General features: G+C 41.5%; 1 protein-coding gene across 1 annotated transcript; it reads right to left on the bottom strand.

Annotated features, from left to right (window-relative positions):
• Nucleotides 1–1,608: 1,608 nt before the first annotated feature.
• SAC3D1 (SAC3 domain containing 1) lies at nt 1,609–4,266 on the bottom strand. The gene is made up of 2 exons (XM_063438808.1): nt 3,637–4,266; nt 1,609–2,131 (listed from the first exon to the last, which is right to left on the bottom strand). The coding sequence occupies exons 1-2, from the start codon at nt 4,238–4,240 to the stop codon at nt 1,617–1,619; spliced, it is 1,119 nt and encodes a 372-aa protein (XP_063294878.1). The 5' UTR covers nt 4,241–4,266; the 3' UTR covers nt 1,609–1,616.
• Nucleotides 4,267–11,376: the final 7,110 nt, after the last annotated feature.

The following is an 11,376-nucleotide window of genomic DNA, read 5'->3' as shown; positions in this document are numbered from 1 at the left end:
GTTTGAGCCAAAATATAGCTGTTTATATACTTTCTGACAAGCACTAAACAGCACTATATTTTTGGAGAGTTCTAGAGCAGTGGTTCCTAACCCAGTCCTCATGTACCCCCCTACCAGTCCAGGATTTAAGGATTAGTCTGTTGTGTCTAAAGTGTTTTTGTATTCTAAAAAACACCTTAGACACTGGATAACTGGGCAATCCCTAAATCCTGGACTGTTAGGGGGTACTTGGGGACTGGGTTGAGAACCACTGTTCTAGAGCATTCTTTTTTTGTTTGGAATTTATTACTGGTGTGGAAATACCCTAGCTCTATACACAGCACCCCACTTCAGTAAGAGTTCTTCCATTCTTTTTTTGTACGTGACTATAGAGCAGAATAGTTAGTTTTGAGCCCCGTACTGGATGGTACAACATAGAACAATCAAAAGGTATTTGGCACAAGGAAGGAAATTAAACCTTTTATTTTCTTAATGATGTTAATGAATAGCGAAATGTTCTTGGTAACAAACACACCTGAATCAAAAAAGTATTTCAATTCAGATGCCTCAGAGTATACAAGAAACCAATGAAAATGTGAGGGACACTAAGCATTATAACCATTACAAGGAGCTGTAGTGATAATGGTCATGAGAATATTGGTGCAATTTCTGTTTTATTATTTTTCTCTCTATTTAACAGATCTTTACATACTTTGTCTGGCCTTACCTGGCAAAAGAACTTATATCTAGCAGTGCTGTAAGAGAATAATCAGAGTGCTCATGCATGTTTACAGAATGTTTCACTTACCTCCACTGCTCGATTTACCCCAGTAATCCCTATAATAGCACATACTGGGATGCGGGAATGAGCAATGACAGTTCCTTTTTTAAAAGTACACTCAGAGCACCACAATCACTGCAGCATGCTTTCACCTCTCTGTCTGAAGTAGAGGAGTTGGGGAGCAGTGCCCAGCAGACACCAAGTAAGAAGTCAAACCGTTCTAAAATGGTTTGATACCAACAATGAGATGTGCCCTGGCACATTACCAACTACAGCGTGTTGTAGTGGTCATGGTGTTTAAAGTGTTCCTTTAATAGTAGGCAACATGGTTGATCAAACTGAGCTATTGTCACCCCGCTCCCTCCAATTGTTTTGCTCAGTAGACAGCGATTGCAGCAGTGCCTGGTACGAAATTAATAGATCAAATAGGATTGCTTTAACTAGCTAATAAAATGTGAGTTGATTTTGTCAATAAGCTTAGCTAAACTGGCCATGAGAGATGCACCTGGACTGTATATGATCCAGTTTCTATTCAGGGGTTATTGATTGAAGTGTTAATTGTCAGGAATTCAAAGTGAATTTAAAATTTTAAGTCAAAATTACCAGTTTGAAAATAAATCTTCAAGTAAGCTATATTTTCAGTTTAGCTATTTTGACTTAAATTTTAAAATCTTGACTATTCACACTTTGTTATAAGTTATACATTTGTGCTTTCATATTCTACGTGGAGGACACATATCCAGCAATCATGCCTGATACATCTCACATCAGGGGGGTTTTGGCTTAGCTCTGGATTTTTCCCATCTCTAATACAAACATTATTAATAAGATTCTACAAAATTTCTCAGTCCAGTTTCTAATACAGAGATTTTAATTGCTTAGATGATCTCGCAAACTCCCCTTCATCCTCTCCCAACATGATCTCGGCCCATGTAAAGTCCCCTTTCTTCCTTTCCACTAGATGACCTTCTTTCCCAGGACCTTCAGGACCCAAATCCTTAAAAGAGGTTTTATAGAAAATTATGGATTGTTGGTCTTCTGGTGCAAGGGACAAGCCTCTCCTTATGCACATCTGCCTGGCCACCTCAATATTGTCAACAACCAGTAGGTATGCAAGAAGATCAAGTGGAAAACGGCAGTTCCGGCTGTTGTAAGCATGCGTTAGAATTCTCAGAGCCCGGTCACGTATTTTTGGCAGATGTCTGTAAAACGCGCAGGTCTGTAGACAGTCAAGCCTACGAAGTAATCGAAACAGTCGTGTCCAGTTACCTTCCAAATGTGCTCTATTTACAGCCAGTGCAATTAGTACCTGCGGGGAATCAACAACACCACGAGGTAGTTTCAGAGCCCGATTTAAAGTGTCCATATTTCCTACAAGATATAAAGCACAAAGGACTGATAATTACTTTATGTTCTGCTTGGATTTTAGCTTAAGCAGTGCAAAAGACAATGAAAAACGAGAAGACGGTCAAGGGCTAAAAAGAAACTTGGAAAATCTTACAGGATGTTTTTCTCAACTTTGATACATCTCTTTTAGTAAATCATAATGACATTTAGTGGAAGGGACACTATAGTCACTAAAACAACTTTAGCTTAATGAAACAGTTTTGTGTATAGATCATGCCTCTGAAGTTTCACTGCTCAGTTCTCTGCCATTTAGGAGTTAAATCACTTTTTTTGAAATGTGTTTTTTTTTTTTTTTTTTTTTTTTTTTTAAATGGTTTTGGTGACTGTAGTGTCCCTTTAACTTTATATCACATTTGCAAGTTACTACAGATAACAGGATACTTCTAGTGGACAAAAGGTCTGCAATTGTGGTATTAGACATTTTAAGTATATGAACTTAAGAAAGACTTAATAGGCTCTGTCACCATCTGGAGAGTTTCACTTACTTGGACCTGTCCCTCACGCACGCTGCCATCTTCATTTGATCATTCCACTGCATCTCCTAGCACTATCTGCCAGGAGCCAACATAAGTACAACGCTAAGGTCTATTGGGAATCATCTATAAGCAATGCCTTTTTCCCCTATAGCAGTAAGAAGTCATGCCTGGGGGCAATGACAAAACTGGATTGCAGTAGCTCCACCTTTTGTCAAGAGTAGGGAATACAGAGAATACAAAGTAGTCTATTTTGTGTTTGTATAACTATTGACTGCGTTGGAACTTCAAACACAGTCAATTTTATCTTTATGTAATACTCATTGTGGGTAGGCAGAGCCACTTTAAGCAATATGAGCACAAGCTAAAACACTAAAACACCAAAACTGCTAGATTGGGCTAGTTATTTTGGTGCTTACAGTATCCCTTTAAATTCATGACATATATATATATATATATATATATATATATATATATATATATATATATATATATATATATAGGATCCAAGTGCCCCGCACTCCCGCACTCAATTTAACCGGTCTTGATCGGTGCAACAGCTCCAGCCACTCCATATATTCCCGAAAGAGTGCACTCAGAGGACTTGTATAAATTTTCAAATAAGTGCTTTAATTCAGCAAATATGTACCAAGTGTACAGATCAAGTCGACGTTTCAGTCCAAACATATACTTAAAGTCCAAAAGTCCGTTTGGACTGAAACGTCGACTTGATCTGTACACTTGGTACATATTTGCTGAATTAAAGCACTTATTTGAAAATTTATACAAGTCCTCTGAGTGCACTCTTTCGGGAATATATATATATATATATATATATATATATATATATATATATATATATATCTCACATGGAATTTACGGTAAATGAATGCTAAAAATAATAATACTGAATGACTAAAAGGCCTCAAAAGGAAGTGTGGCAGCCAAAAAAAAAAAAAATAATTTTTTTTTTAAATAAATATAATGCAGTCTTACCCAAATCATACAGCAGTAACAGGGCTTGAAATTCAGCTTCCCTCTGGCATTTTGGTTCTGTTCTGTAACATTCCATAAGTTCAGCAAAACTTTCCCGCACCTGATTCGCATGCAGCACTTCATCATAGCTCCCCAAAGGCAGCTCTCTCACCAGGTATGGAGAACAGAGAAGAAAACCAAGACTTCCCTCTAAAACAAGGGCACCTGAATGACCTCTGATCCTCTGTACTGTAAGGTCCTGTCTCACTGCCCGTAGGCGATCAAATACAAAAGAATAAGCCTCAGCCAGAGACACCGAATCACTGTCAATAACACGATCCCACACTTCAAAAAGCAGGTATTGTACAGTCTTTAAAAGAACGGATGATGGCCGGAGGTCACGCGGTGAGGACAACTCTTTTCCTGCTGCCGGACGACTGTATTCTTTTACGGTTTTGGCAGGATCAGCAAGTGGTAGCCTTTTAAGTCTTTGTCCCCTACCTGTCCATTGCCCATCTAATATCTCGTATTTATGCAGACGCCCTTGTTGCTCCCGTTGTTTCCTCTCCTTAAATGGGCACATGTCCAGACATTGCCCAACTGGTGAAGCTCTAGACAAATTCATGTTTGTGGACTGGTTTCAAAAGTTACCTAAGTAAAAAAAGCAAAAAAGGTATACGTAAGGACTCATTTTCTTGACCGGTAAATTAAATTAAGAGGAATTTGTTATTCTCATTCAAAGGGACAAAAAAATAAAAAATAAAAGTCACTAGAACTACTACAGCTCAAGGTTGTGATTCTGATGTCTATAGCCTCCCCCAGCAGGTTGAGCACTGTTCAGAGAAAAGGCAGGGTTTACACTGCTGCCTAGTTACACCTTTAGTGGCAGTTACTCAGAATGTCACTAGAGGTGCTTCCTAGTTACTCTAAATGGAGGCCCTAAACGTTCCCCATAGAGATACATTGACTAAATGCAGCTCTACAAGGAGATGCTGATTGCCGTTTTGCTGCACATGCGCAATAGCCTCCTCATGCTTTCCTATGATCTCAGTCGGGAAGGCCAGCACGGTGTGGGGGAAAAAAAAAAAAAAAAAGTTGAACAAAACACTTTTCCAATGTGATAAGAGAGAGGCCGTAACCCAACTAGTTAAACACTATAGCGTCAGGAATACGTGTTTGTATTCCTGATACCATATTGTTCCTTTAAAAATTGCAGTAAAGTAACCTTTAAAAACAATAAAATAAACGAATAAGACTACTTAAATAAGCTGAACTACATGAACTAAACCTGGGCTGTCTAATAAAAAAAAAAAAAACACACACATTGTTGCTCATTAATTAAATTGTGTATTGCAATTTTTATGCCAAAATAGCTGAGCTACTCGAGTTTCTCCAATTCAGTGAATAGCCCTCTAAAGATTAAAACACAATGTGTGCCAACACTATTGTGTTCTACTGCCTCTTTATTTTAAGGGTGGTACTCTAATCTAAAGGGGGAGGTCACATATTCAATTCTTAACTCTATTATAGCAGTGGAAATGCCTCCAGTGACTGTCACTAAAAGGTGGGATTGGCACTGCAATGAAAATATTGTAGTATCTCAGAAACTGTTTTACATCGCAGGACTGAAATGACAGAGACACTGCACCCAGAGAGATGAAGTCGTCTAGCTACCTAAAATGTTCCTTTAAAGGACCACTCTAGGCACCCAGACCACTTCAGCTTAATGAAGTGGTCTGCGTGCCAGGTCCCTCTAGGATTAACCCTTTTTTTATAAACATAGCAGTTTCAGAAAATATAATGGTCCTTTAACTATACACAGATTTGTTGGTTTAACACCTTCCTTATGTATTCTGAATTACAGGGTTTTGCTTTTTCCCCCCACTAAAGTGAGAATTTTAAATTCCCACAATCCACACTTTAGCTAAAAGCCCTATAAGCAACTCCCTGTGTAACACAAACAATCTGTAGCAATTTTGGGCCCAACACCTTCTCATGATGCCCTATCCTCTTATACAATACACATAGGAGCATAGTCAGGCAGGAGTTTGTGTCGTTATAGGATAGCAGTAGATTGGCAATGTTTGCCAGGCAGTATCATAACAAGTTTGTTAAGGTAACATATATAGCGCAGGGCTTCCCAAACGTTTATGGGCAGAGACCCACTTTTGAAAACTATAGTTTTTCAAGATACAGTTGCTTTTAATGCATATTTTAAAAATGAACACCATTGCAATCCGCTTTAGAGGTATATAATTGGCACACCATGGCAATTCGTTTTAAAAGCATACAATTGGCACACCATGGCAAACAGTCTTAGATGCATAATGTTGGCACATGGCAGCTTTAGAGGCATACAATTGGCACACCATGGCAATCAGCTTGTTTTTGATGCATAAAATTGACATATCATGGCAGTTTTAGAGGCATAATTCTGGGAAATCATGGCAGTTTTAGAGGCAGAAACTTGGCACATCATGATAATCTGTTTTAGAGGCATACAACTGCTTAATCACAGATTCAGTCAGAATCAGAAGTGCTGTGTCCGGCTCTTTCATCTTTTCAGGCACCTCATGTTGATTATCCCAGTGGTGAAACTGATGTAGAGAAGGCCCCGGTTCAGTTTTCTGGGCCCCACTCTAGTGCAACTGTGGCTAAAAAGGTAGATCTGCATCTGTCGGAGAACTTTAACAATGCTATGCCAGCCGGGGATCTACCATTTGCCCATCGTTGCAGGGTTATATTTGTTAGCAGTATTTGAGCATTTGTAAGCATATTTTTGTCTAAAGTATGTGTGTGCATGTATGGGTGCATTTGTATGTACTGTTGCCAATGGAATGTAGTGGTGTACTTGTGTGTAATGTTTGCTTCTGAATGCAGGGGTGTTTGTATGTAGTGTTGGGCTTTAAATGCAGGTGTGCTTTTTGTGTGTAGTGTTGGTGTTCGAATCAAGGGGTGTATATAATTTTAGTGTTTTAATACAGGGGTGTGTTTGTATGTAATGTTTGCGTTTGATTGCAGTGTGTATATAAAATATACATATGCACAATGTGTGTTTGAATGTAAGCATGTTTTGTATGTGTGTGAATGTTGGCGTATGAATGCAGGTGTGCATTTGTGTGCAGTGTATACACTTCCACACACATACACACAATGACACCTAGTTTCCCACACACAGATACTCATATACACAGTGTGGGGGCAGGGAGAGAAGGAGTTAGTGTGGGGGGCGGGCATTGTGTGGGGGCTGTGTCCTACCTTTATTAAATTCCCTGGTGGTCCAGTGTGTTAACTCTGCGGTCTGCAACTCTGCCGGGTGCACAGCTGCAGACCTGAAGTCTTGCGAGCTCCCAGAGTGTTGCCATGGTAATGCTCTGGGCGCTTGCGAGACTTCTATCACACGGTCTGCAGCTCTGCACTTGGCAGAGCTGGGCAGACTGATAGGAGGGAGCCCCGCAGCATGCAGGGCAAGCTGCCGGGCCCCCTCCTGGTGTCAGGCTCGCGGTCACGGACCGAGGGCTCGACTAATCAGCCTGCCTCTTAGGTCCCCGGTGGCGTGGGTCAGCGTGACCCACTGGAATCCCCCTGCTATAGCGTCTTACAAATAAACATGTATTGCTGACACTATAGTGTTTATCTAGTTAGATGACTGGCAACCCTCCGATCGTATAGGGAAAGGTGTTTTTATTCACCCTTTTCCTCACGTCAATGTCACCGCAGATGGCTCACCATGCCTTTGTTCATCTATTTTGATGCTCTTAGCCAATGCAATGCTTTCCCAGGGAAAAGCATTGAAGCTATTGCAAGGTGTTCCTAGGCAGCAATGTAAACATTGACTTTTCTCTTAAAAGGCAGCGTTTACAGTGCTCAATCTGCAGGGACAGGCTATAGACACCAGAACCTAGTGGCTCTGGTGACTATAGTGTTGTAATTTAATATCTATTTATCGCACAAACACAGATGCTCACTCTCTTGCTCCACACGCTATTTCCACAGAACTCATTAAAGCAGCTCTGTCACAAAGCAAAAAAAAACACACAAAAAACGCAAGATATGCAAAGACCCCAAAAAAGGGACAGAGCGTCTCTAAGCGCTATCTAACCTAGCACCAATATGCTGGTCATGTTTCCATAACATATAGCACAACATCTGACCTTGGCACTGACTACGTTGCCCTGGATGCCCACTCTGCCAAAAGGGACTCCGCAGGACTAAGATTTGGGACTGCTCCTTTACAATATCTGTAGAGAGAACAGAAAAATATTGATAAATTGCATTATTGTATATCTGTTCACTGCTCAGAATCATCCACCCATACAGCCTTGGTGAGCTGTTTTATGGAATGCACTCTGAATGTAACAATTACTATGTATTTAAATAATGCAAACATGAAGCTAAGTATTAAAGTGACAAGAATTCACTCATCACATTAATAATCCTTAGGAGATAGAGCATTTTATAAATAAGAAACCCACATGGCTGGCCACACAGAGCATGATTCCTCAGGACTCCATGTCACTGCCTCACAGACCAGGCCCCCAGGGATGGATTACAGGACTGGCTGAGTAACATGTCTCTATATAGTTCTCATCACATCCACTCATGCTGTGTGTATCCTCCATCACGTGCGGTGGGCTCACTTCCTGGACTCCAGCTCCCACTGTCCTCTCGGTTACTTCCGCTTTCCTCTTTCCCAGCATGCACTGCACGGTAGGCCTGTCAGATACATAAACATGACCTTTCACGCCTACCCAGCTCGGCCACTTGAACGAGCGGTGACGTAACGGTGGGCGGTCTCTCCCGGAAAAGGGGGCGGTCCTACACGGAGAAGTTTGCCAGGAGGCTCAGTCATTGTTGGGTTTGTGGGTTTCTGCCTTAAAGAGACATTCTCCCTAAAACCATGGCAACCAGGCAATATACTTGCCTCTCGCTAGGTGCCACCATCATCTTCTTTAGTAATTAATTATTTATATATATTTATTATTATTAAAAAAGCTCTCTATATATATATATTTATTATTATTATAAAAAAAAAGTTCTATATATGTATTTATTATTAAAAAAAAAGCTCTATATATGTATTTATTATTTAAAAAAAAGCTCTATATATGTATTTATTATTAAAATGGCTCTATATATGTATTTATTATTTTTTTAAATGGCTCTGTTATCCTGAGGTCTTTGCATGATTTGCTCCCGAAGGTCCAGTGGCCGTGGGGAGCAGCCGAGCAGGGAAAGGTGAGATTTACCTAAGCCTGTACGTCGCGAGCGCCTCTTCCTGTCACTCTTCATCGCCTGGCGCTTCAGATGTCCAGAACCGGTGTCTGCCCTGTACTCTCGCACATGCACAAGAGTACATCATTTAGGTCTATGGACCAACATTGTATTTTTTTTTTTTTTAGTTCCAGCTGCCTCATGCCATGAGTGCAATTTGCATATAACAGGTGTGTCAAAATATGTACTTGCTGGGGAATTGTCTCTGGTGTCCACAGCAATGGAAAACCACAAAACAAGCACAGACGGGGCTATTCACACAGGAATTTGAACGAATAGATAAAATTAAGTGAAAATGACTGGAATGGCAACTCTCATATTTAATAACGCACATTCCAAATGGCATCTCTATGATTTGGTTGGAAGCAGTAGCGGAAATACCGCGGTCGCAGCTGCGATCGGGCCCGTCACTCCAGGGGGCCCGGCCGCCCTGCAGACCCCTGAGACCGGGTGCCCGCTGCCATGTGTTGTGTTGCATTGAAGGGGCCCATCGGTTGGCCCATGCTGTTAGGGCCACCCGATGGAAATTAATTTCCAGGGGGCCCGTTCAGTGCTGCGGCGGTTTAACAGCACGCCTGGGCCCCCTTTGATGAGGTCAGAGACTGGGAGGAAGTGACTGCCCCGGTCACTTCCTCCCAGCAACCCCCAGGAGCCACGCGGGAGGAAGAAAAGAGGCTGCGCCACCACTGGACCCCAGGGAAGTCACTTCCTGCATTTAAAAGGCAGGAAACAGGAGGGTGACTAAAACATGTTGTACATGTGTGTCTGTCTCTGTATATGTGTGTGTGTCTATGTACCTGTATGCATGTGTATCTGTTTGTATGCATTTGTTTGGGGGGGAACATATAGGAGGGGGAGGATAGAGGTATAGAGGGGTGGCAGGGGGGACGTATGGGAGGTGTGGGAGGATAGACGTACGGGGGGGTGGAGGGGTCAGGGCAATTTTTGCACCAGGGCCCGGTGGTTTCTAGTTACGCCACTGGTTGTAAGCGTTCAGTGTCTGCTTTAACATCAGTGCATTTCACATCTGAACCTTATACAAAGCATAGGATTCGGAATGTGTACACTGAATTTAAACTGAAGTCATGTAGCTGAATAAATACCTGCCAAGTGTCCCTATTTACTAGGGAGATTCCCTATTTTGGGCCCAAATCCCTCTGTCCCTCTTTTCCCTCCTATTGTCTCTTTTTTAGAAACTCCGTTGGTGTGTATAACAGCATGCCACAGCAATAATACTCACAGTAATGTGTCTTTAAATTACAATAAATGTGCTTGGAAATTAGTCTGTGTAAATAAGATACATTGTTTTGTTCTAAATCATATTTTAGTTGTATGAATTGTTTAAAGGGACACTGTAAATAAATTCTTTATCTTCGTTTTCTGTGCATAAAGAGTAATCACAACATTGCTCAATGCCATTACCAAAAACACAATTGGTGATGTGGAAAGCAAGGTAGTAAACACACGGCATATATGACAGTAGCACTTTTTGAGTGGGCTAAGCAGTTGTAAGGGTCTGTCCAGCTGTATGTACTGACTTACTAATATGGCTTGAGTGCTGTGTGGCACTGCTTGGGGTAGCCTAACCATGGGGTTCCTGGAGTAGTGCTTTCTGGTACTTGTTCGCTTAATAGGGCTGTCTATTTCTATAAGTGTAGTTAGGAGTCCTCCTGGGCGTCATTTAGAGCATGAGGACGTGTCTAGACGTAGTTTAGTCGGGTTCTGTGACCCTGAGTACGGTCGCTTGTATGACTAGTGTAGTCGTGGCTTGTTTTGGGCTAGCTGGGGCATTTGGGGCGGTGGAGGTAGTGGTCTGTGCCTAGGGGTGTCTATTCTTAGCCCGCGTACCAGGATTATTACTGGTGCTTTGCCTGCTAGTACTCATGCTGGCTTTTCCCGTGTCCCATAGGGGCCCCCGGGGAAAGGGGTTGGGGGGAAATATTGTGTGTCATGTGTCACCGGAATTTGCATTATATGTCTCGTCTGGGTAGGCTCGGAAATTCTTGTCCGTTGGTAGGCATTTTTAAACATTAAACATTAGAAATATTAAAACAAAAAAAACATAAACATTGGTATGCTTGTGTGTAAGCGTCCTCTTTCAGGTCACAGGGCCTTCGTCTGCGCTGCTAGTTGAGTCCTTGGTCGTGTGTTGGGAGTTCCTCCCAACACTTACACCCCTAAATGCAACTGTCCCTCTATTTACATTTGAAATGTTGGGAGGTAGATGGATGCAGATTTGCAAATTATTGTTCATTTTTGCAAGTGAATTATAATTTGAAGTACTGTTTGCTCACTGGTAGGGGTACGTGAGATGAATCCTCTAATATCAGAAAAAGAGTGCAGTTTCTAAGCATGGGGTGCTAAATCCCTGGTACTCTCAAATATAATACCTCGCTTGATAATAAGAACCACCAGATGCAAAAATAAACAAAAGTCAAAAATAATGTCCTACCAGACCACAATAAAATAACCTGCAGGCTCATGTAG

Source organism: Pelobates fuscus, chromosome 12, assembly GCF_036172605.1.
Source record: "Pelobates fuscus isolate aPelFus1 chromosome 12, aPelFus1.pri, whole genome shotgun sequence".
Classification (NCBI taxonomy): Eukaryota; Metazoa; Chordata; class Amphibia; order Anura; family Pelobatidae; genus Pelobates; species Pelobates fuscus.
Note: the sequence above shows the minus strand (reverse complement) of the source record. Positions and strands in the feature narration are given on the sequence as shown.